The sequence below is a fragment of the Elaeis guineensis genome, chromosome 4 (assembly GCF_000442705.2).
Source record: "Elaeis guineensis isolate ETL-2024a chromosome 4, EG11, whole genome shotgun sequence".
NCBI classification, from domain to species: domain Eukaryota; kingdom Viridiplantae; phylum Streptophyta; class Magnoliopsida; order Arecales; family Arecaceae; genus Elaeis; species Elaeis guineensis.
Window position 1 is genome coordinate 139,458,999 of NC_025996.2, and position 27,299 is coordinate 139,486,297.

Genomic DNA, 27,299 nt, shown 5'->3' on the forward strand with positions numbered 1-27,299 from the left:
CAGGAAGAAAGAAGAAACAAAACAAAAAGAAAAAACAATCAAAATACGTGGATCAGCCACAAAAGGACTCACCTCCACGGGGCATGCAAACTTCACTATGAAAAAGAAATTTTACAAGAAGAGATCTCACCCTCAACCCTTGTACACCCAATTCTCTCTCACTAGAAGTTTTCCTCACAAAAGCTCTCTCTTGGAAGACCCCCTGAACCCCTGAAGTGCCTGGCGACCGCTGTCCAAGAGCCTCCTGCTCCTCTCTCAGCGCTTCCACCTCTCTCTCTTCTTGGGTTCTGCGCGGCTGAGAAAACGAACCACACATCTCTCTGTTCGTCACAGGCCTTTTTTTAAGGCTTAAACTGGGTTTAAACCTAATTAGATTAGGTTTAGGTCTCCTAAACAAGCCAAATCATGCTCCTGAACCATCGAATCGTCATCGGGAACTCACTGGGCCGTTCGATTGCGATCGGTCTACGGAATAGTGCCGTGGACTGTGTGAAACGCATGGGAAATGCCCACGCGGTCCACAGGCCCAACCGTGGACCGGTGTAAAGGGCCAGGCAGGCCGCCTGGGCTTGGGCCGGCCCGCGCCTGCGCGCAGGCTGGGCCGCGCACCCGCTTGGGTCGCGCGTCCCCCGTGCCGCCGCCTGCGGCCGTGCCGCTGCTGCCCGCCGCCGGCTGTCCACCGCCTCGAGTCTCGTGCTGACTTCAAAAGCTCGTTTCTCCATCCGAGCTCCGTTTTGGATGATCTTAGTCTCGTTGGACTTCGTTTTTCGTCGCGAACCTCGCTGTGGGCTCAATGTGGGCTGAATCTCGAAGCGTCAAATTCTAACAATCTCTACCTCGACTCGATATTCGACCTCCTCCAAACTCCGAGAGCTTCTGGATTTCCTCGCCCCCATGCTCTGGGGCAATCGCCTGCTGATTATGGATGGACAAACATGGGAGTTGAGCCAGGCTGCTCGATCCCATCTCCGTCGTATGCTGTGCTCCTGACCTGAGACTTGCTCGGGGCATCATCCTGCGACAATAGGAATCTTACCTTGCGACGTCGCCTCTCATGCTCCCGAGTCTCCTGTCTCGTGTCCGATCCGCCTCCTGGAGCTCCACCTTGCTCTGGGCTCCGCCTGGCTCCCGAAGCTCTACCTCGCACTGGGCTCTCCGTCAGATAATAATATCCTCTGCTCCCCTTCTAACCCTCCAGTACAATCTTATCACCGCGTAACACCTTCAGGATTCCTCCACCAGCTACCGTCCTGTAGCCTCTCGAATCTAGTCTGCTAAGTGAGATAAGATTCCGTCTGAAATCGGATATGTATCGGACCTCCCCCAATCTCCTCACTGCACCGTCATGTGTCCTCCAGCTGACCGTCCCAATGCCTCTGATCGCACAGCTTGATCCATCCGGCAGATATACAGTGCTCACTGTTCTCCAAAGAGTCAAACTGTTTCTCTCTGCAACATACATGATAGGGGCATGCAGAATCTAATATCCACTGCTGGGAAGAAGTAGATATCTCGTCAGATATCTTCAGGACATCTCCATCTGAATTGCTGCCGGCCATCGCTACAGCAGCCACCGTCCGATTTTTGAGTTGAGAGCAATCTCTGGCTAGATGTCCCAACTCCTCACACCGATAACATCTGATTTTGCTCAAGTTCCTCCTGGATTTGGATCGCCCTCGTTGCGATCTCCTGTCGCTCCGTCTACCATCTCCTGCTCCTCCACAAGCTACCAAAGCTGAGCTACCGCCACCTGAGCTCGAAGTTGGGTTCTTTCTCTTGAGAATCTCGTTCTGGAGTATCGCCGCAGTGACCTCATCCATCTTGATAGTGCTCTTCCTCACTAGAAGAGCAGTCATCAAGGACTCGTACGAAGGAGAAAGCGACGCCAGCAAAACCAGTGCTCTGATCTTCTCCTCAACATTCTCACCAACGCTGAGAAGGTCGGTGAGGATCTTCTGGAAGTGGCTGAGATGCTCCTGCACACTCTGTCCCTCAGTCATCCGCAGTTGGTAGAACTGCCTCCAGAGGAAGAGTGTTGGTGAGAGACTTCGCCATGTACAACTTCTCGAGCTTCGACCACAGCACCGTCGGAGAAGTCTCGCTCAGCACATAGATCACCACCTCATCCGTCAGGTACATGCGGATGGTACTCACCGCCTGCATTTATAGCCATTTTCAATCCCGCACCTTCATGGTAGTCGGCTTCTCATCGCACAAGAGAACATCGATCAATTCCTGTTGGATGAGCACGTCTTTCACCCTTGCCTGCCACAAGGAGAAATTGCTCTTACCATTAAACTTGTTGATCTCCATCTTGATTGTTTCTGTCTTCTCCATCTTCAGTCTTGCTCACCACCGCTGCAATCTGCGTCCTTGTACCGTCTTGCTCTGATACCACTTGTTGGGTGGAAGTCTGGCCTGGATACCATCTTCCAAGATCTTTTCAGTACCACGCGATGCAGCAGGAAGAAAGAAGAAACAAAACAAAAAGAAAATAATCAAAATACGTGGATCAGCCACAAAAGGGTTCGCCTCCATGGGGCATGCAAACTTCACTATGAAAAAAAAATTTTACAAGAGGAGACCTCACCTTCAACCCTTCAATCCTTGTGCACCCAATTCTCTCTCACTAGAAGTTCCCTTCATAAAAGCTCTCTTGGAAGACTCCTTGAACCCCTGAAGTGCCTGGCGACTACTGTCCAGGAGCCTCCTGCTCCTCTCTCAGCGCTTCTGCCTCTCTCTTCTCTCTTCTCTCTTCTTGGGTTCTGCGCAGCTGAGAAAACGAACCACACATCTCTCTGTTCGTCACAGGCCTTTTTTTAAAGGCTTAAACTGGGTTTAAACCTAATTAGATTAGGTTTAGGTCTCCTAAACAAGCCAAATCACGCTCCTGAACCATCGGATCGTCGTCGGGAACTCACTGGGCCGTTCGATCGCGATCGGTCTACGGAATAGTGCCGTGGACCGCGTGAAACACGTGGGAAACGCCCACGCGATCCACTGGCCCAGCCGTGGACCGCCTGGTCCACGATGGACCGGTGTAAAGGGCCAGGCAGGCCGCCTGGGCCTGGGCCGGCCCGCGCATGCGGGCCTGGGCTGCGCCTGCGCGCGGGCCCGCGCACGGGCTGGGCCGCGCGCCCGGCTGGGCAGCCCGCCCGCCTAAGTCGCGCGTCCCGCGCGCCGCCGCCGCTGCCCGCCGGCGGCGGTCCTCCGTCGCCTCGAGTCTCGTGTCGACTTCAAAAGCTCGTATCTCCTCCATCCGAGCTTCGTTTCGGGTGATCTTGATCTCGTTGGACTCCGTTTTTCGCCGCGAACCTCGCTGTGGGCTCAATGTGGGCTGAATCTCGAGGCATCAAATCTTAACAAGTATTAAATAGTGGTAGATACAGCTTAGGATAATTCTATCCATTTATAAGAAACATATGTAGTTCTTCAAGTAATCTTTTTAATTCATTGGACTGAGTTGCTCTATGAAGAATATCATCAAGTAATTCAGAATTTAGGGCCTCTTGAGCTTTTTTCCAACAGTCAAGTCTCTTTAGCTTAACCATAGTTGGCGTTTCTACTAGATCACAAATTTGATAGAGAGTAATCAATTCAAGAGTTATTTGTCTTGACTGTTCTCCACACTAGTTTTATTTGCTCTCTCATCATCATCAGAGATAATTTCTTTTTTGTCAGATGATCAGAAAGGGCTGTTAAGGCTTTTCGAGAGTCCTTTTGGTTTAAGAGATGAGTTTTTCATGCTTGATTTATTAAATTATATGATTTTGGTGATAGCCTCGGGTTGTAAAATATGGAATTTTCTTTCTTAAGAGCAGTCCTTCTAACTTGATTATTTCTTTCGGAATTCCTCTCCCTGCAAAAATTTATGAGATAAAAAGTCAGGAAGAGAGTTTGTTTTTCCTTTAATATATTCAATGTTGAAATCAAACATAGAAATAATTACTTGCTATCTAGCAAATATTTGTTTGGATACTAGATTTTCAACGTCTTTTTGTAAAATATCTTTCGTTGCCTTACAATCAATTCTTAAAAGAAATTGCTAATTTAATAAGTCTCCTTGGAATTTTGATATTACCTTAACAATTGCAAAGATTTTCTTTTTTATGGTAGAGTTGTTTCTGTGGGTATCATTCCATGTACCAGAAGTAAATCTTACCAGATTTTCTTTATCATCTATTTTTTGTTTTAATATACCACCATATCCTATATGAGATGCATCGGTTTCTACAATTTTGGAGGTATCTTGATGAACAATATTTAAACAGAAAAGACGTCTTACTTTTTCTTTGATCTTTCTTACCGTCATTGTATGATGCTCATTCTATGCTGGTGGATTTTTCTGAGTCTATCGGTTAGGATTTTTCTGTCTTTAGCAAGAGATTCATAAAAATCAGCGACATAATTTAAACACCTTAAAAATCTTTGTAATTGCCTTTTATCTTTAATTTCATCTGAAAATTTATCAGCAAATTGAATAAATCTATTTATAGGAGAGATTTGATCAAATTTTATTTTGAAGCCTAAGAATTGGATCTCAATTTGGAAGAGTTTTATTTTTTTTGCTGAAATTATTAGTTCATTTTGAATTATTACTTTATGGAAGATGTTCGAGTGTTTTCAATGTTGATCTATATTTTCTAAAAAGATAAGCACATCATCTATGTATATAATTATGAAATTAGTGTAAGGAAGAAAGATTTCATTCATGATTTTTTGGAATTCAGAGGAAACATTTTTTTAGTCCAAAAGGCATTACATTTTATTCATAGTGGCCAAAGGGTGTGGTAAAAGCAATTTTATATTTATCTTCTTTTTTAATTTGTATCTACCAAAATCTCGATTTCATATCAAATTTTGAGTATATCCTAGATCCTTGAATCTTTTTGATTAAGTCTTGCTTATTAGGTATAGGAGATCTTATCCATTTTAAGACTTTATTTAAAGATTTGTAGTTAATTACTAATCTAGGTACCCTTCTTTCTTTTTCTGTTGTATTTTCAACATAAAAGGCTGCACAACTCCATGGTGAAGAACTTTTCCTAATTAAGCCTTTCTTTAATAGGGTTTTAATTTCTTTTTTGCAAATTTTTAGAAGTTTTTTATTCATTTGAATAGGTCTAGTTTTTGTAGGGATTTTATCTTTATGGAAATCAGGAGTATTAGGTAGGCCAACCTGATATTTCTTTCTCTACCAAAAAGCTGAGGATAGTTCAGAACAAACATTTTCTTTAAATTAATTTTTTAATGCTAAAATTCTTTCTTGAAATTTTTTACTGGATAGGGTTCTTTGAATCCTCATATTTTTTATTTCATAAGATATTTCATCTAGAAATTTTTCTTTACCTTTAATGACCGTTTTTAGTTGGTTAAAAAAAGCCTCTTCTAGTCTTGAGCAAAATCTGAGTCTAACTCTTTTACCCTTTATGGATGAGATAATTCTCTTTTCAGTGACAGTAAAGGGTTGTATAAGGGTTAAAAAAGGATTTCTTAGTATTATGCCTTGTGTAAGATTTTTTACGAGTAAAAATGGGGTTTGAATGCATGTTTTTTCAATACAAACGTGGACTTCCAGGATCTTATATTCTACTTTAAATTTTCCTCCGTTGGTTGTTTGATTTTTCAAAATATCTGAAGGGAACAAGTCCTTCTTTGATACAGTTTACATCAACTTTCGAATCAAGTAAAGCTATTTGTTGGAACTGAAATCCTTCTTTTAATTTGAATAAAATCTCACAAAACCATTTTTGTTTTACATATCTTTCAATTGATCCTACCAAATCTTCTGACATGATATGTTAAGATTCATTTATCCTTTTATCAAAAGGGTTTTCAAAGAAATTCAGCTTTTCTTTAAGTATGGCAATTTCTCTTTTCATCAAAACTCTCTTTTAATAGATTTTTTAGATGAGATTTTTTATTGGTTTTTTTGGAGTTTTCCTCAACTTCTGTATTATCATATCTTTGCTTATTTTTTTGATTTAAGAGAGATTTTAATCTTTTTTCTCTCATAGAAAATTTGGTTATATCATTTATAAATTGTTCATCTCTGGTTAAAACTAGGATCATATTCTTTCTAGTATGATCATATTCAACTGCAAAGTATAGTTTGATAAATTCTTTTCATTTTCCTTTTTAAGTATTTTTCTAGCTCTTTTGTCATAATTTCTGTTAGGTTTATATTGATAACAAAAATTACTTGATTCTTTTCTGTTTGACATTTTGTTGCTCATATTGATTTCTAAATGTCACTCTAAAACTTAGTCGAGGAATTTTGATTTGTAAATTATCATAGCTAATTTTAAAGATCCTTTTCCTTTTCGACTGTTCTTCTTTAGTGATCTCCTTAAATAATTTCATTTTTAATCGGTACTTTTAATTGATAGATGCCTAGACTTGACTCAGCAGATGAATATATAGGGTTGAGATTAACTTCAGTATCAGGATCATAAACAGTCTCAATGATTTCATCAAAAAAGTTCTCTTTGATCAAGATTTTATCAGATTCTTCAGATGAATCATTTTTAGTATCGATCTTTTTGGAGAAGCCACCAATCTTAACTAATGAATTATCATAATAATTTAGATCAAGTTCAGATTCTCTCTTATTCTCTATAAAGCTATCAATCTGTATCTCTTTATAGTTAAGGGAATGAGTTATACAGTTCCGTTGTTCTTTATCTTGGTCTAAATGCTCAGAGATTTTATCAGTACAAGTTTCTTTATAATCCTTTGTTATTGCTTTCTTTGGAGTAGTCATTGGCTTACTCAGTTTTGGGGCAACTTTTGAGTTTTCAGTAAAGTTTTTTGCAGGCTTTTGGCATCTCATTGGCTGTATCTTATCTTTTCTAGATGGAGATATTATCCAGTTTTGAGAAAAAACTTTAATTCCAAACTCTTGATATTTAGGATTTATATTTTCAAGACTTTTAGGATAATATTTTATAAACCAATCAAAGAAAGGAATATTTCTTTCTTCAGTCCTCATTTGGGCAAACCATACTTCTCTTATAAAATTTCGTTGTCTTTTATTATATATTTTATAAAATCATATTTTTTTTTGATTTTTAATAGAATTAAAGTCTGCACTTGGTAGTTCCCTATCTATCTGAAAATCAGCTACTCTTTAATATTTATCATCTAAATTTTAGTCGATTTAAATAAAATGGCTCTTTATTTTATTTTAGTACTTATCTTTGTTTTTACTTTTAGTTATGTTATTAGTCTTTTAGATTGACTCGAACCAACGCGCGTGTGTGTGGAAGCAGCAGTGTTGTGTGTGTGGGTCGGAGCCACCGATGTATGATAATTCGTAAGTCCTAACGGACTCTCCTGACATAAATCAGGAACTCCGATAACCACAAGGTGGAAGTATCACACTGTCCAGCAGTATATTGTCACAGCAGTGTGACATAACAGTAAAATCTACGTGCATACACGTAGAAGCAGCAAATGGATAGAACGCTATGTGCGTATACGTAGAAGCAGCAAATGGATAGACGAACTATAAGGTATACGATACTGTCCGCATGCATCGTATAACTAACAGTCCGGAACTCAGGAGTAAAAGCAAAATGATTATAATTGAGGAGTAAAAGAAGTCAAGCCTACAGATGAAGCCTATAGATAATACTACTTAAACAGATAGTAGTCAGACACAAAGGTAAAAGTCTAACAATTAGACATACGCAAGGGAGCTAAAAGACAGACAGATCTACTGGACAGACCTACAAGCATTCAAATAAGAGACGGACAAGATACAAACCTAAACTAAGATACAGACCAATGGAAAGTTAAGGCGAACTAAAGTACAAACTCAGCTAATATTATTGAAACATAAACTAACGGAAAGCTAATAAAGAGAACACAAGCTAAAATATCAACTAATAATTAGAAAATATAAGTTAATAAACTATAAACTTTAATCGCTTCAGATAAACTAAATTTTTAATAATTAAAACTATCCAGATTATAAGTAAATAAGCTAATATAAGAGTAAAGAGCAGAGCAAAGAACATAAATACAATAAATAAACTACTAAACTACTAATAAATTGTAGCTACTGCTGTGTTATACCTATGGCCGATTAACAGACTTAAAAAGATAAACTAATTGCAATAAATAAGACTAACAAAACAAACAGGTTAACTGTTGCAGTAAATAAAATTAAAAGGATAAACAAACTAGCTGCTGTAATAAATAAAACTAAGTAAGAGCAAACCAAAGTGGAAAAGACTATCGATAAAAGTAAACTGCAAATTATTAAACTACTATAAACTTTAAACTATAACTATGAGGATAAACTAATTGCAATAAATAGGATTAACAGAACAACCAAACTAACTACTAAGTAACGGTAGTAAACAAAACTAAACTAAGTAAGAGCAGTAAGTAAAATAGGAACAAAGTGGAATGGACAAAGCGGAACAAAGCAGAATGGACAAGTAAAAGTAAAACTAGCAGAACTAAACAAAGTACTTAAACAAAGCTTAATATAAGTACAGTAAAATAAAATAAAATAAAAATTGTTTAATATAAAGTAAAAAAAATAAAAGCTTAAAAGTAAAACAGAGTACTTTAACTAATCTGTTGACATATAATTGCTCCGTTGTTTACTTCACGATTGCACGATAGATTGCACTATATTTTTAGTACAACTTTATAACATGTTACAGATGGTATTTGGGTTATTTATCCTGATTGATCCGTTGTTTACTTCAAAATCTCTACCAATCTTAGGGTTGTTTATCCTTAAGAGACTGATCTGTTTACTTCACAGTTTCGTTAGCATTTCGATTGTTTACCGTCATGCTACAGTAACATACTACAGTGCGCAACAGTACTGCACAGTATTTCTGCTACAGTACTGCATAATGCATATGCTACTGTAGCTACAGTACTATGAACAATAATATAAGCAAGCTTAAAACGTAATTAAGAACAGTAATAAAAAAAATAGATTTTATTTATAAAAGCACACTTACATGAGGTTTGATGAAAATGAAATACACACCGTACAAGCTTTATGTACACTGATCAAGCTTAAACAAATTTATATACAAATCACAAATACTAATATATGTTAATATATGAGTAAACACATCAATAAGCACACTTATTTACAAACTCACGTGGATTAACGGCTAAATGACAGAGTATTTGATGGAGTACTGTAGAAGGAAAAAGAGTGAATATTTTAATAGAAAATGGTGGAGAAGATGAGAGGAAGAAAATATTATAATGTGAAAATGGAGGAGATGGAAGTGGAAATGGGTTTTTTAATGGAGGACGTGGGATGATGATGAGTGAAGGTGAATATTTTAATGGAGGAGATATTGTGGTGGATTAAACAAATGAAACAAATGGAGAAGATGGAACAAACAAATGAAAGTGGTGGAAAAGTCTTCTGAAGATGAGAAGTGGATGTAATATTTTAATGGGATGAGACGTGGTGTGGTGGAAGATGGAATAAACAATAGGAAGATAAGGAAGATCCCTCTGCAGATAACTCGGCTTCACATGGACATGTCCGAGATGAGGAATGCAGATGAAGAGGATTAAGAAAAACTAAGGAAGATTGTGGAAGAGGACGAAGGGATGAAGAGGGAAGATGAAGATTAGCAGAGGTTTAGATGGAAGAGGATAAGAGAAGATAAGAGAAGGAAAGATGGAGATGAGGAAGAAGAACTCTGTCACTAGGACCGCAATCCTTCTCGACCTGCCTCTCCGCGCTCGGCCTCCTAAAACAAAGGCTTCCTCTTTATTTATAAGCGTGGGAAAGAACTATGCGGACTTCAATCAGTTTAAAATTCGGAAGCTTGTAGAAGTCGGAACTGAAGTCGGTACTTAATTGATTTTAAGTTCGATTTTCTATAGCGTCTTGTCGTCTCCATACAGTGTCAGGAGTCTTCCTGTAGATAAACAGTGGTACTGTCAGAAATCTTTTTGTAGTTTGTTTGTCATCTTTAGATCCTGGTGTAGATCGATTTTTGAAGATTATTCATCTTTGAAAATTAAACCGGCTTCGAAAATAGTAGCGGTTGTAGAAGTGGCTAATAGAAGAGCCACTGAATTGTTCCTGCAAAGAAAATTTTTTCTACCAAGAGATTGGTAGAAGGGTTAGTAGATTTTTTTTTTCTTTTTTTTACAAAGCTTGTCCTTCCAGAATGAATTGGAGTACTAGAAAAAATTGTCTTGCTCAACTTTTCGGGCCATAATATAGGTGAATGTCTATTTGTCTGCAGTCATATCTGAATTCTTCTTCAATCTTTAAGCATGATATGACTCTTTTAAATAATTTTTGGCTTCGAATTTTTTCAGGATAATTTTTTAAGTTGAGAAGAGCACTTCATTCTGGATATGAATTTTCTCTGTATAGAAGATCTTGAGGATCTTCTTGAATTGGTATTCTTGTTGGAAAATTGGTAGTTATCCAAATTCACATATAAGAATCACTCTTTTCTATCTTTGTTTTTATCGGAATTGAAATCATCTCTTAGTAGTTCTTTGTCTACGGAGAATTCAGCTATTTCTATAACATTAGAGTCAATATAAAGGCCGTATGGAGTATTTAAAACTAACCTAGCTAATTTTTTAATTTTAATTTTTATTTTTTCATTTAAATGTGAAATATCTATAATAGGTTCTATACTATAATCTTTTGTATTATTTTTTAATTCTCTCAAAGTAACTGAAGATTTATTTGAAGACCTAGTTTGAAAGCAATTGTTTTTCTGAAGCCTAATATCTTTCAAGTTAGAAGGTGAAGATTTTCTTGGCTTGAAAAGTTTCTTTATCCCAAGATCTTTAAATATAGATTTTGTTTTTTCAAGATCCTAAAGATAATATTCAAGGGATTGTTCTTCATTTTCTTCATCAGATTCTTCAATTACTTTTGGGAAGAATATTTCTTTATTAATTTTTTTAGGATAGAATTCTTTTATTTTTTCGGGGTAGATGGATTCTATATCATCTTGTAACTTATCTTGATCCCAGTCCTCAGCATCAAAGACTTCAATATCTTCATTCATTTTAATATATTGAGAGAATCAGCTAATTATTATTTTATCTATTATCTAAATATATACTAAATAACTCTAACTTAACTGATCTATATTATCTAAAGAATTAAACTAAGTTTTATCTTAAATTCTATTTATTCTACTAATTAATTCTTATAAATATCTAGATTATTAATTAACTCCTCAATAGGTACTAGAATTTTAGTTATTTTACTTATTAGAAATATTTTATAGCAAAGTTATTTTCAGCATAAGCGAGATGCAAAACAGAATCAGTTAAAATTTTTCATCCATTTCAGATTTCAAAGGTTCGTCAAGAATCTAAAGATACCAGTCATAGGAACGACATCAACAGTCAATTGCGACTTACTATCCTAAACGCCTTTCCTCATGGCTAACATGGGAATTACCGTGCTACTTGTCCGATCCGTTCTATACGGTTAAAAATGGACAAATCCCCTCCCCGGCACGAAAATGGCTGTGATACCAGATTAGTAGTTAAAGACATATTTGACACATATTTAGATGATAAGTACTTAAGAGTAGCTGATTTTTAGATAGATAGGGAACTACTAAATGCAGACTTTAATTCTATTAAAAATTAGAAAAAAATAGTTTTATAGAATATATAATAAAAGACAATGAAGTTTTATAAGAAAAGTACGGTTTGCCCAAATGAGGACCGAAGAAAAAAATATTTCTTTCTTTGACTGGTTTATAAAATATTATCCTAAAGGTCTGGAAAATATAAATCTTAAATATCAAGAGTCTGGAATTAAAGTTCTTTCTCAAAACTGGATAATATCTCTATCTAGAAAAGATAAGGTACAACCAATGAGATGCTAAAAGCCTGCAAAAAATTTTACTGAAAACTCAAAAGTTGTCCCAAAACTGAGTAAGCCAACGACTACTCCAAAGAAAGCAATAACAAAGGATCATAAAGAAACTTATACTGATAAAATCTTTGAGCATTTAGATCAGGATAAGGAATAACAGAACTGTATAACTCATTTCTTTAACTGTAAAGAGATACAGATTGATAGCTTTATAGAGGATAAGAGAAAATCTGAACTTGATCTGAATTATTATGACAATTCATTAGTTAAGATTGGTGACTTTTCCATAAAGATCGATATTGAAAATGATTCATTTGAAGAATCTGATAAAATTTTGATCAAAGAGAACCCTTCTGATGAAATCATTGAGACAGTTTATGATTCTGATACTGAAGTTAATCTGAATCCTATATATTCATCTGCTGAGTCAAGTCTAGGCATCTGTCAATTAAAGATATCGATTAAAAATGAAATTATTAAGAAAATCACTCAAGAAGAATAGTCAAAAAGGGAAAGGGTCTTTGAAATTAGCTATGATAATTTACAAATCAAAATTTCTTACTAAATTTTAGAGTGACATTTAGAAATTAGTATGAGCAACAAAAGGTCATAAATAGAAAAGAATCCAGTAATTTTTGTTATCAATATAAACCTAGTAGGAATTATGACAAAAGAGCTAGAAAAATACTTAAAAAGAGAAAAATAAAAAGGATCTTATCAAACTATACTCTGCAGTTGAATATGATCATACTAGAAAGAATATGATCCTAGTTTTAGTCAGAGATGAACAATTTATAGATTATATAATCAAGTTTTCTATAAGAGAAATGAGATTAAAATCTCTCTTAAATCAAGAAAATAAGCAAGGATATGATAATACAGAAGTTGAGGAAAACTCCAAAAAAGCCAATAGAAAATCTCATCTAGAAGATCTATTAAAAGAGAAAGCTTTGATGATAAGAGAAATTGCCATACTTAAAGAAAAGCTGAATTTCTTTGAAAAAACTTCTGGCAAAAGGATAAATGAATTTCAACATATCATGTCAGAAGATTTGATAGGATCAATTGGAAAATATGTGAAACAAAAATAGTTTTGTGAGATTTTATTCAAATTAAAAGAAGGGTTTCAGTTCAAACAAATAGCTTTACTTGATTCAAGAGCTGATATAAACTGTATTAAAGAAGGGCTTGTTCCTTCTAGATATTTCGAAAAATCAACTCACAGAGTCCAAACAGCTAACGGAGGAGAACTTAAAGTAGAATATAAGATCCCTAAAGTTCACGTTTGTATTGGAAAAACATGCATTCAAATCTCATTTTTACTCATAAAAAGTCTTACACAAGGCATAATACTAGAAAATATTTTTTTTAACCCTTATACAATTCTTTATTGTCACTGAAAAGGAAATTATCTCATTTATAAAGGGTAAAAGAGTTAGATTCAGATTTTGCTCAAGATCATAAGAGGCTTTTCTTAACCAACTAAAAATGGTAATTAAAGGTAAAGAAAAATTTTTAGATGAAATATTTTATGAAATAAAAAAATATGAGGATTCAAAGAACCTTATCTAGTAAAAAATTTCAAAAAAGGATTTTAGCATTAGAAAATCAATTTAAAGAAAATGTTTGTTCTAAACTATCCTCAGCTTTTTGGTATAGAAAGAAACATCAGGTTAGCCTACCTTATACTCCTGATTTCCATGAAGATAAAATCCCGACAAAAGCTAAACCCATTCAAATGAATAAAAGACTTCTAGAAATTTACAAAGAAAGAATTAAAACTCTATTAAAGAAAGGCTTAATTAGGAAAAGTTTTTCATCATGGAGTTGTGCAGTTTTTTATGTTGAAAATGCAGTAGAAAAAGAAAGAGGGATACCTAGATTAGTAATTAACTACAAACTTTTAAATAAAGTCTTATAATGGATATGATCTCCTATACCTAATAAGCAAGACTTAATCAAAAGGATTCAAGGATCTATAGGATATACTCAAAATTTGATATGAAATCGGGATTTTGGCAGATACAAATTAAAGAAGAAGATAGATATAAAACTGCTTTTACCACACCCTTTGGCCACTATGAATGAAATGTAATGCCTTTTGGACTAAAAAAATGCTCTCTCTGAATTTTAGAAAATCATGAATAAATTTTTTTTTTCTTACATTAATTTCATAATTGTATACATAGATGATGTGTTTATCTTTTCAGAAAATATAGATCAACATTGGAAACACTTGAACATCTTCTATAAAGTAATAATTCAAAATGGATTAGTAATTTCAGCAAAAAAAATAAAACTCTTCCAAATTGAGATTCAATTCTTAGGCTTCAAAATAAAATTTGATTAAATCTCTCTTATAAATAGAGTTATTCAATTTGTTGATAAATTTTCAGATGAAATTAAAGATAAAAGGCAATTACAAGGATTTTTAGGGTGTTTAAATTATGTCGCTGATTTTTATGAATTTCTTGCTAAAGACAGGAAAATCCTAACTGATAGACTTAGAAAAAATCCACCAGCATGAAATGAGCATCATACAATGGCGGTAAGAAAGATCAAAGAAAAGGTAAGACGTCTTTCTTGTTTAAATATTGTTCATCAAGATGCCCCCAAAATTATAGAAATCGATGCATCTGATATAGGATACGGTGGTATATTGAAATAAAAAATAGATGATAAAGAAAATATGGTAAGATTTATTTTTGGTGCATGGAATGATACCCAGAGAAACTACTCTATCATAAAAAAGAAAATCCTTGCAATTGTTAAGGTAATATCAAAATTTCAAAGAGACTTATTAAATCAGCAATTTCTTTTGAGAATTGATTGTAAAGCAGCCAAAGATATTTTACAAAAAGACGTTGAAAATCTAGTATTCAAACAAATATTTGCTAGATGGCAAGCAATTCTTTTTGTATTTGATTTCAACATTGAATATATTAAAGAAGAAACAAACTCTCTTTCTGATTTTTTATCTTGTGATTTTTTGCAGGAAAGAGAAATTTCAAAAGAAATAATCGAGTTAGAAGAACTGCTCTCAAGAAAGAAAATTCCTTATTTTACAATCCGAGGCTATCATCAGAATCATATAATTTAAAAAATCAGGTATGGGATATTCATCTCTTAAATCAAAAGGACTTTCGAAAAGTCTTAACAGCCCTTTCTGATCATATGACAAAAAAAGAATTATCTCTGATGATGAGGAGATAGCAGATAAAACTAGTCGGAGAACAGTCCAGACAAATAACTTCTGAATTGATTACTCTCTATCAAATTTGTGATCTAATAGAAATGCCAACTATGGTTAAGCTAAAGAGACTTGACTGTTGGAAAAATGCTCAAAAGGTCCTAAATCCTGAATTACTTGATGATATTCTTCATAAAGCAACTCAGCCCGATGAATTAAAAAGGTTACTTGAAGGACTACATTTATTTCTTATAAATGGATGGAATTATCCTAAGCTGTATCTATCACTATTTAATATCTTTGCCAAAAAAGAAGAAATTCGAGCTCTATATAAGGGATTGGTTCAAATAGTATCTATTAGAGCCCTTTTCAAGCCTACACATCTTTCCAGCAGTAGTTAGTGAAGTCATTTATGAGGCTGGAAAAAGGTTTTAGGATATATTGAAGGTTGAAATTTTTAATAGCATCGAAAATAGAGAAATTGAAATTGTAGTACATCCTTTTCAAATCTATGAAGTAAGTCGCTATAAGGAAGAAGAAGACTATATTGTAATAACTGACAAAGAAAAGGAAGAATTTTTAAAAAAATTTGACCTCGAAGAATATCAAACAAAAAGTTATTTACAAGTCTATTGGGAGGCTCATAAGAAAAAAAATTCAACAATGCTAGTCAGATGGAAGAATCTGGGTAACTACATTAATCTGCATAAAAACAGAAGAAATAGCAGAAGAAGTTTGGGATAGAACATGGGAACCTTTGCTGAATATAGAAAATTATCCCAAAGAATTTCAAGACAAATTTTGGTATCAAGAAATTTTGCAAAATCTAGGCTAAGACTTTCAATCTAATGATCAGACAACCTTTGAAGATCTGGCATCTCCTGTCTTTGAAAATCTAGCATCTCTTGAAGCTTTGGCATCGCCTCTTCTCAACCAATTTGCTCTAGAAGGTTGAGCCTTGTAAAAAAAATAATAATAATTTTTACTAACCCTTCTACCAATTTTTTGGTAGAAAATTTTTTTTTGCAGGTACTATCCAGTGGTTATTAGCCACTACTATTCTTGAAGCGGTTTAATTCTTAAAAACGGTTCATCTTCACTGTATAGAGACGATAAAAAGCTACAGGAAATCGAACTTAAAATCAATTAAGTTCCGACTTCGGTTCCGACTTCTACAAGCTTCTGGATTCCAAATCGATTGAAGTCCGCATAGTTCCTTCCCTCACCTATAAAGAGAGGGGAGGCCTTCGTTCTGGAGGAGACCAAGCGCGGAGAGGCAGATCGAGAAGGATTGCGGTCCGAGTGACAGTTTTTCTTCCTCATCTCCATCTTTCCTTCTCTTCTTTTATCTTCTCTTGTTCTCTTCCATCTAAACCTCTGCTAATCCTCTTCTTCCCTCTTCATCGCCTCGTCCTCTTCCACAAAATCTCTCTTAGTTTTCCTTAATCTTCTTCATCTGCTTCCCTCATCTCGGACATGTCCATGTGAAGCTGAGTTATCTGCAGAGGGATCTTCCTTATCTTCGTATTGTTTATTCCATCTTCCATCACACTACATCTCATCCCATTAAAATATTACATCCACTTCTCATCTTCAGAAGACTTCTCAACCACTTTCATTTATTTATTCCATCTTCTCCATTTGTTTAATCCATCGCAACGTCTCCTCTATTAAAATATTCACCTTCACTCATCATCATCCCACTTCCTCCATTAAAAAACCCATTTCTACTTCCATCTCCTCTATTTTCACATTATAATATTCTCTTCCTCTCATCTTCTCCACCATTTTTCATTAAAATATTCATACTCTTCTTCCTTTCAAAGTACTCCATCGAATACTCTGTCATTTAGCCATTAATTCATGTGAGTTTGTAAATAGGTGTGCTTATTGGTGTGTTTACTCATATTTTAGTATATATTAGCGTTTGTAGTTTGTATTTAAGTTTATTTAAGTTTGATTAGTGTACATAAAGTTTGTACGGTGTGTATTTCATTTTCATCAGACTTCATATAAGTTTGCTTTTGTAAATAAAGTTTATTTTTCTTTCTTATTACTATTTTTAATTATATTTTAATTTTTTTTTACGTTTTAAGCTGTTCATAGTACTGTAGCTGTACTATAGCTAATTACTGTAGCATATGCATTCTGCAGTACTGTAGCAGAAACAGTGCAGTACTGTTGCGCACTGTAGCATGACGGTAAACAACTAGAATGCTACCGAGGCTGTGAAGTAAACAACGGATCAGTCTCTTAAAGGTAAACAACCCTAAGATTGGTAGAGATTGTGAAGCAAACAACGGATTAATCAGAGTAAACAATCCAAATACCATCTGTAACATGTTATAAGGTTGTACTAAAAATATAGTGTAATTATCGTGCAATCGCGAAGTAAACAACGGAGCGATTATATGCCAACATATTACTGTTCTTAGTACAACTATAGTGCTATGACAGCTTAAAACGTAAAAAAAGCTTAAACGTAATTAAGAATAGTAATAAGAAAGAAAAATGAGTTTTATTTACAAAAGCACACTTATATAAGGTCTGATGAAAATGAAATACACACCGTACAAGCTTTATGTACACTAATCAAGCTTAAACAAACTTAAATACAAACCACAAACCACAAATGCTAATACATGAGTAAACACATCAATAAGCACACTTATTTACAAACTCACATAGATTAACGGCTAAATGATAGAGTATTCGGTAGAGTACTATGGAAGAAAAAAGAGTATGAATATTTTAATCGGAAATGGTGGAGAAGATGAGAGAAAGAGAATATTATAATGTGAAAATGGAGGAAATGGAAGTGGAAATGGGTTTTTTAATGGAGGAAGCGGGATGATGATGAGTGAAGGTGAATATTTTAATGGAGAAAGAGACGTTGTGGTGGATTAAACAAATGAAGAAGATGGAATAAACAAATGGAAGTGGTGAAGTCTTCTGAAGATGAGAAGTGGATGTAATATTTTAATGGGATGAGACGTGGTGTGGTGGAAGATGGAATAAATAATAGCAAGATAAGGAAGATCCCTCTGTAGATAACTCGGCTTCATATGGATATGTCCGAGATGAGGGAAGCAGATGAAGAGGATTAAGGAAAACTAAGAGAGATTTTATGGAAGAGGACGAAGGGATGAAGAAGGAAGAAGAGGATTAGCAGAGGTTTAGATGGAAGAGGATAAGAAAAGATAAGAGGAGAAGGAAAGATGGAGATGAGGAAGAACTCTGTCACTAGGACCACAATCCTTCTCGGCCTACTCCGCACTCGGACTCCCCAAACGAAGGCCTTCTCTTTATTTATAGGTGAGAGAAGGAACTATACGGACTTCAATCAGTTTGGAATCCTGCGAACTTCACTTGGTTTGAAATCCGGGAGCTTGTAGAAGTCGGAACTGACGTTGGAGCTTAACTGATTTTAAGTCAGATTTTCTGTAGCTTCTTGTCGTCTCTGTACAGTGTCAGGAATCTTCCTGTAGATGAACAATAATGATGTTAGAAATTTTTCTGTAGCTTGCTTGTCATCTTTAGATCATGGTGTAGATCGGGTTTTGAAGATGAACCGACTTTGAAAGTAGTAGAAGTGGCTAATAGCCACTAGATAGTACCTGCAAAAAAAATTTCTATCAGAAAATTTGTAGAAGAGTTAGTAAAAAGATTTTTTTTTTACAAAGCTCAACCTTTCAGAATGAGTTGGTTGAGTACTAGAGGATTATCTTGGTCATCCTTCTGAATAAGATTGACTAAGTGATAAAGTAGCTAAGTCTTTCAGATTTGTGTTGCTTGATTGAGGATCTGAATGCTGAAGGGTTTGTTTAATTTGTCTTATCTTGCATTGAACCTCTTCTGGATAATTTTTTTCGTTTAATAGAGGATTCCATGTCTTTCTCCAAGCTCTGGCTACTTCAATATTAATAAAGAGTAAAGTGGTTATCCAGATTCTTCCATCAGATCAACATCGTTGAGTCTTCTTTTCTTGAGCCCTTCAGTAGACTTCTAATAGATTTTTTTCTTGATATTCTCTAAAATTAAAATTTTTTGGAAGCTCTTCTTCATCTGTATCAGATAGTGTAATATAATCTTCTGCTTCAAAAATACTGACTTCATAAATTTGAAAAGGATAATTTACTTCTCCAATATCTCTGGTTTCAATGCCGTTGAAAATTATAATTTTTAATAAATTTTTATATATTTTTTCTACTTCATATAAAACTTCGCTGACCATGGTGGAAAACATATATAAATTGGCGAAAGGATCTACTGATATTACTCGCACCAATCCTTTATATAGGGTTCTGAGTTCTTCTTTAACATACTCATTGATCAATGGAAGATATAACTTAGGATAATTCCATCCATCTATTAGGAAAAATTACAATTTTACAAATAATTCATGTCCGTCTATTAAGAAAATTTGCAATTCTTCAAGCAGTTCTAAAAAATGTCTTTTAGAAGTTCACTGATTAAAACTTCTTGAGCTTTTTTCCAACAGTCAAATTTTTTTAGCTTATTTGTTGTAGGTGTCTCAGTTCTGAAGAGAGTAGTCAAATCAGATATAATTTGGCTTGAGTGTTCATCTGATAGTCTTATTTTTTCTTTTAGCACCATCAAAGATAATTCTTTTTCAGATAAATGATCAACAAGAGCTGTCATGGCTTTTCTAAAGTCTCCTTTTTGGTTTAAAAGATGAGTTTCCCATATCTTGTTGATCAAGTCATAAGTCTTTTAAGAAAGTTCTGGCTTGTAATTTTGAGAAAATTATTCTTTCTTAAGAGCAGTCCTATTTTGTATCTTCTTTTTGGGGTCCATTTTTCTGCAAAATCTTGGATCAAAATTAGAGAATAGTCGATTTATCAATTTTTGTAATTGATATTCTCCTGCAATTCTTGATCTATTAGTACTTTTTGAATGGCTTTGTGATTTATAAAATTTTCTCATCCTTTCTTCTTTTTTTTTTAGCAAGATAGCTTTTATACGTATCTAGAACAACTCTTACTGATTTACCTTTTCTCTTTATATGTTGATCTAAATTGTTTGCATCAGATATCTGGTTTTCTCCCGTTTTGATGTTGTCTTGATGAAGTATATCTCCTGAGATGAATACTATATTAGTATATAAGAGGAAAAGCTTATATGTTGCCCAAGATTTATTGTTGTAATGGGATCTTGACTAATATTGTGAAGTAATATTTTCTTAAACAAATGAGAAACTTAGAGATCTTTATAATTTATCTTAAAATTTATCGAATGATGACCCTTTTTATTGTTTTTATAGTAAATTAGAGATAAATAAAACATCAGATGAGTTATTTCATTCTATTTTTTTTTTTAAGATCTTTCTAGCTCTTCTATCAAACTTCCTCTTAGATCATTTACGTTTCTTTATATATGATTTATCTAATTAGAATTCAAATTGGTAACAGAAATCTTCTAAATTATAGAAATCATTTATCTATTTTTTACTAGGTATATTTCTAATTTGATCTTTTATCCTTAAATTGTTATTTAATTCAGATTTATCAAGCAGAAATATTTTATTTGTTTTACTAATGTTATCTACATATTTAATCTAATTTTATCTTTCATTAAGAATAAAAAAGCTATTCTTAAATTATCTTCTAGACCTAGATATAACAATTTTAAGAAAAATCCTATGGATAATAAGTTTCAAGAAAATTCTAATATAGCAAAGTATCTCTGTACCATCTAAACCTAGTTAAACTATTATTTCTAAGAATACTCTTAATTGATTATAAAGTTTATCTATGGGGTGCAGAGGATAATTTAAAGGAGAGTGATCTTTAGAGTTCTTTTGAACAAAATTCACAATTTCTGAGTTAGTGGAAGGAGTTTTTTACCAACCTTTCAGTTGCCTTATCAAGTGAATTACCATTGTCTTAGCAATTGGAATTTGTAAATAATCATGAATTTTACAAGCTTTCAATTGTATCATTGTCAGCTGATGACAATTGTTAATAGTATGATAATCTATAAGTCCATCTCGATTCCAACCAAGAGTTCTCTTGGAATATATAGTGGATAAGTTGTCAGAGATTTCTATCAATTGTGGATCTACTAAGGTTGGTTTAAAATAATAATTTATTATCTTAGGAACCTGAATTATTAATTTATAGATAGAAATTGATTTATCTTTGGAAAACAATTTACTAACTATATTCTTCCTGTCTACTATTCTCTTATCCTCAGAATTTTTTGAGACTAAGAGCTTGTTAATTCCTAAAGGATTACTAATTCCTAAAGAATTATTAATTTCTTTATCCTTAGAGAAACATGAAGTTTCATAAATTTTTTCAGACAGAGATTAAACTAGACCTACTAGATGAGAGCGACTGGTTTAGGATGGGCTGGTTCAAAGGTATAAATTCGGGTAAAGAGTCGGGTTTGATTTTTGGATCAAACAAATCACATGTAAAAGTATTATCTTCAAAAGTTTCATAAGAAAGAACTCCAAATTGATTCAGTATAATTTTATTTAATTCTTTTAAGAATTTTTTTTCTGATTGTATTTCAGAGTGGTCAGCTATGGGAGGTTCCTTAGTTAGATCTGGATGATCTTCCTCAGTAATTTCATTGTAGTCTTCAATTGATACCTTTAACTGACTAATGTCTGGACTTGACTCAAAAGATTCTAATAAAGATATAAAGTTCATATTAACTTCAGTATCAGTATCGGGATTAAGAATAGTTTCAATGATTTTATTAGAAGGATTTTCTTCAATTAGGATTTTATCAGATTCTTCAAATGAATTATTTTCAGTTTCAATTTCTAAGAGATTGGGCCTAGTATCGATCTTTATGGAAAAGTTATCAATTTTAACTAATAAATTGTCATAATAATTCAGATCAAGTTTGGATTCTTTTTTATCCTCTAGAAGGCTATCAGTTTGAATTTTTTTTGAGGTTAAGAGGATAACAAATTTGTTGTTTCTCAACCTGATCTAGATGTTCAGAAATTTTATCAGAACAAGTTTCTGCTTTAGAGATTTGATCAAGATCATTGGTAGAATCCTTAGTTAAACTCGTATTCTTCTTATTTTGAACCTGAGTTGTCTCAGAAACAGGTTCATCTTTAAAGCTTCTACAGTCTTTCCATGATTCGCCATCCTTTTAATCACAGTTTCTTGTATTCTAGGACTAGCTTCCTTAAGGCCCTGGATATAGTATTTATCGAACGAGTCAAAGAAGAAAATATGTCTTTCTTCAGTCCTCATCTGACTAAACCATATTTCTCTTATAAAATCTCTTTCTCTTTTACTGTAAGTATCAAAGAACCACTCTTTTTTATTTTTGTTTTTATCAGAATTGAAATCTTCTCTTAGTAGTTCTTTGTCTATAGGGAATTCAGCTATTTCTATAACATTAGAGTTAATATAAAGGTCGTATGGAGTATTTAAAATTAACCTAGTTAATTTTTTTATTTTTATTTTTACTTTTCCATCTAAATGTGAAATATCTATAATAAGTTTTATACTATAGTTTTTTGTATTATTTTTTAATTTTCTCAAAGTAACTAAAGGTTTATTTGAGGATCTAGTTTGAAAGCAAGTGTTTTTCTAAAGCCTAATATCTTTCAAGTTAGAAGGTGAGGATTTTTTTGGCTTGAAAAGTTTCTTTATCCTAAGATCTTTAAGTCTAGGTTTTGTTCTTTCAAGATCCTGAAGATAATATTCAAAGGACTGTTCTTCATTTTCTTCATCAGATTCTTCAATTACTTTTGGAGAGAATATTTCTTTATTAATTTCTTCAGGATAGAATTCATCTTCTTTTATTTTTCTGGAGTAGATGGATTCTATATCATCTTGTAACTCATCTTGATCCCAGTCCTCAACATCAAATGCTTCAATATCTTCATTCATTTTAATACATTGAGAGAATCAGCTAACTATTACTTTATCTATTATCTAAATGTATACTAAATAACTCTAACTTAACTGATCCAAATGGCATGGTGCGGATCTATACCGTTATGTACCACCCGCCGATCAGTATGTGTTTTAGTATCGGTTTAGCGAACTTTGCTTTAAATCATAACTTGGTATGGTATCATATCATTTTAACTGTGCATGTTTGCAACCATTTGATACATATGTTATAGACTTCCAAGATACACGATTTTTGATTTCTATGTATTTTAGTTGTATAGATCATAATCAAATGGAATAGATCTTCGATTTAGATGTCTGACTAGTGATTTTCAACTTGAGAGTAGTAGATATCCTTTCCTCTCAATATACACATATATATATGCATCTATACACATATACATCTATGCATCTATACACATATATATATACACATATATACATATATACATCTATACATATGAGCTTTTTGAGCAAAACTTTTTTCTGCACATTTGTTAAAAAAACATTATCCTCTCAATCATCACATTGGCATATTGTTGTGCTGGCTATTTTTCTTTTCCTCTTTGTGTTACGCATCCGTCTCAACCTAAATTCGACTGTTCTTGCCTTGTCGTTTGTCCAGTTGAGTCTTAATCAGATGACTTTTTGATCCATCATTTTATTCTCATCCATATCTTTATTGAGGAAAACTATGCGCACGCATGCACACACACACAGATTTTTGAGAAAACCTTTATTTCTAAGAATTTGTTAGAAAAATTTATATTGTCCATCATCACATTAGCCTATTGTAATGATAGGCTATTTTTCTTTCATCCCTTATGCTACTTATGTATCCCAACTTAAATTTGACCATTCTTGCCTTGCCATCTGTCCTGCTGAGCCTTAGGCAGCCACTTTTGACCCATTATTTGCTTCTGATCCATGTCTTTAAGGGTGTGTTTGGTGTTGTTTCTGGTCAGAAGCTAGATTTTCTAGCTTCTCCTAAATGTGCTTCTTTGACATTTTCTTCATGTGGAAACACTTTTCTAATAATGCTACCAAGCATTTATTTATTTAAACAGTGATCTTTTACTTTGGAAGTCAGAGAAGCACTTTGTCTAGGCAATACAAAACATGTCCTAAGAGGAAGAATGTGCATGCGTGCGCACAAGCATATATTAGAAGGGGGGAGAGAGAGAGCAATTTTTGTTCTCATGATCTCATCCCAACCACCATGCTTCTAAGTGCATATCTACTGTCATCCTCCCCACCCTTCCCCTAACCAAAAAAAAAAGGTTTCATTTTACTTTTGACTATAGACTTAATCACATAAAAAACAGTTTGTTCGTACCCACAAACTGTTGTTTTAAACATCCAGGACATCTTTTATTTAAAAAATCTGGTCGATCTTCACATCTTGGCAAAGTAGAGGAGCCTTGTGAGGGAATTTCTTTTCTGAATGCTAACGAACTAGCATCAACATTCTCTCCCTTGGTCCTGCACGTTTTTGTTTAAAGGAGTTGTAGTTTCAGCTAAGACGAGACATGTAGATCTCTTTTAGTTATTGTTCGTATGCATTTTCCCTGCCTATAAGGGTGCTTTGGGGTCTGGTTTCCTGTTGGCTTTTAGATATACTGTCTATGTTTTGGCAAAGATTATTCAGTCCATTTTAGGTCCAGCATATGTATCTGAGGGAAAGCAACTTGTTCCTATTTGATTACGGTTTCTCTATTGTGGCTACAATATTTGCAGCCGAGTTGTTTGTGAATGGGGAGATTGTGCAAAGATCGCCAGAGAGGCAACGGAGGGTTGAGCCAGTGCCACAGAGAGCTCAAGATAGACCCAGATTCAATGACAGGACACGGTACATGAGGCGGAGGGAGAATCAACGATGAGCACATGTTTTCTAGCTGAAGGTTTGGCTGTATACAGATTGGAATTTAAGTTATATGTAACTCAAGGTGCATCGTGTGATGTTAATTGGAGATGCATTGTGTACACAGCCAAGTTAGAGCTTGTGTCTGATGTAATGACTTGTTGGACTAGGAAACATTGAGCTAATGTCCAGTCCTTTGTTTGTTCCCTTCCATTGTGTGCTCATTTCTGTTTTCTGTTTTACATAGGACGGAATTTTCGTAGCATGCTTCAGCTGTGCTTGCCACTTTCTTGGCAAATGGTGGTGCTGGAAGTTGGTCATCATCATGCTAAGATAACAGTTTTAGCTGGTCACCAGCTGCGAGCACTACCTCAGGGGGATGGTGAACTTTGGGATCGTAGACAAACGTAGCTTGATCCAGGTTTTCAGGCTGGATTAATTTCATACCAAGCCCAGGTAAACTTCAGCTCAAAATATCAGCTGTTGAAATCAATCTGGCAGCTAAAATCAAAGCACAAGGCAACTGCTTTTAGTTGAAGTTGTGATTATGTTTTGATATGGCAATGAGGAAACTTCGGTTAGATATTTGCATAAAAAAGACCGGAATTTCAAGTTTCGATCGAACTTGAGTTGCTTGATTCATGCTTGAACTCAAGTTTAATTGTAAGTTGAGCTTTATCAAATAAGAAACAAAGCTTGATCTTGCATTGGCTGAGCAATCAAGCTCAATTTTTACATTCCATCCACAAAGTCATGTCTCTTCCGAATTGTTTTCTGAAAATATACACAGAATTTGTATGTACGTACCCTTGTATGTAATATACCAGGTAATTTAGCTTCTATTAATTTTTGTAAGCACAGTTTGATTTAGAATTAAATAGGCAAAAGACACTCTCTATGGCCCATGCACTAGAATAAATGAAATATATATATCATTGGAGTAAATTCTATCTAGGCGATGATATGAAAAGGTCCAAGATATTCAAGCATAGCGAGCTCGTCAGTTGAAGCTTTTGTCGACTCATAGTTGGCCATAACTCTTATCAAGCTAATCCTCGTCGTCTGCTTGATCGATGCTTTGCATCTCGAGTGAACGGCAATCAGTCAACTATCGCTCGGCGACTCCCGTGCATCATCATCGATATCTCTTCATCAATTGACTCTTATAACCTAGGTTGACAAATTGATGAGGTGCCTGCACCGTCAGATCGACCTGACTAGAAGACAGTCACTGGCCAAGCATGTCGGGCCAACTAACCTCTCTCTTTTGAGTGTGCGCTCATGACTTCCTCATCCAAAAGTAGAATAGAGCGATCGATTCTTGGTCGTCGCCGACCAACTTTTGTCTCAACAGTATCCAGTTGGTAGTTCAATTCAAAATTCAAGCGTCTACCAGACGACAACTGTCACGAAACTAATAAGGTAATTACGATCGTCATATTTCAAAAATCTCGAGCGATAGTCTCGCCATCACATGTGAATCATGCCCCGATCAAGTGGGATCGTGCTAATCAACCTATCAACTGAAGCTCCAGCCCTCCATCCATAAAGGAGGCTCAAAGAGGATCCCAGAAAAAGGTACGTCATTATTCTATCTCTCACATTTCTCGATTTGTTGAACGAGAGTTTTAATTTGAGCGTCGGAGGATCCTCGCTGGTGCAACCTCTGGTCAGGATCTTTTGTGCAGATTACACCCCCGGAAGGCCCACTTCACCATCCAGTCCAGCGTCCCGACATCAGACGGATTCTCACACCAACAAATTGGCGCTAGAAGGAGGGGTCCTGATCCATTTGGAGGAGCGCAGATCGAGAGTAGCAAACAATCATGCCACCAAAAAGAGTTTCATCCTGCCACACCAATGCCACCACCTCATGGCCGGTGGAGAGTCAGGCCAACAACCTGCTCTTCCAGCAAGTCCAGACTCTGACAGCCACCATCCAGACGATCCAGGCCATTCCCGTGCCCCAGCAGGTGGCACCGCAGCCTGATCAGGCTACCCCTGTACTTCCTTCAGTGGCACCACCACCAAATCCAGCTTTACAGCTGTCGCTGCCACCAAAACAATTGTGGGCTCCTCCGCAAAGCTTGGAGAGGAGGCAGACCGACCAGAGCCACCCCAGAACTCCAAAACCAAGAAGCGGCGATCTCTGAGTTCCTGATCGGGCATGATTTAACTTCTGGTCCATGATCCTCTTAGCACTTCGAGGCCTATACCACTCGAGCGATGGCTTTGGAAACTTGATCAGCAGATCGATGTGATCTGTAATACATCCTCAATGCCATGTGACGGGTTCAACAGCGACCCGCCCTTCGATTTGAGGATCATGTAGGAGCCAATTCCTCGATACTTCAAGGCTCCATAATTTGAAATCTACGACGGGACTGTCGATTCCATCAACCACCTCGAAACCTTCTGGGCGGCGATGCTTCTCCATGGAGCAACCGACGTCATTCTTTGTCGAGCCTTCCTTACTACTCTAAATGGGACGGCCCG

The 27,299-nt window shown here is 35.0% G+C and overlaps 1 protein-coding gene across 1 annotated transcript in view; it reads left to right on the forward strand.

The window, feature by feature from the left end:
* LOC105060815 (multiple organellar RNA editing factor 2, chloroplastic) overlaps positions 1–25,014 on the forward strand; it is a 48,421-nt gene extending 23,407 nt beyond the window's left edge. Inside the window, 1 exon segment of the mRNA XM_010944646.4 lies at positions 24,680–25,014. Coding sequence (XP_010942948.2) covers positions 24,680–24,822 — 143 coding nt within the window. The 3' untranslated portion in view covers positions 24,823–25,014.
* Positions 25,015–27,299: the final 2,285 nt, after the last annotated feature.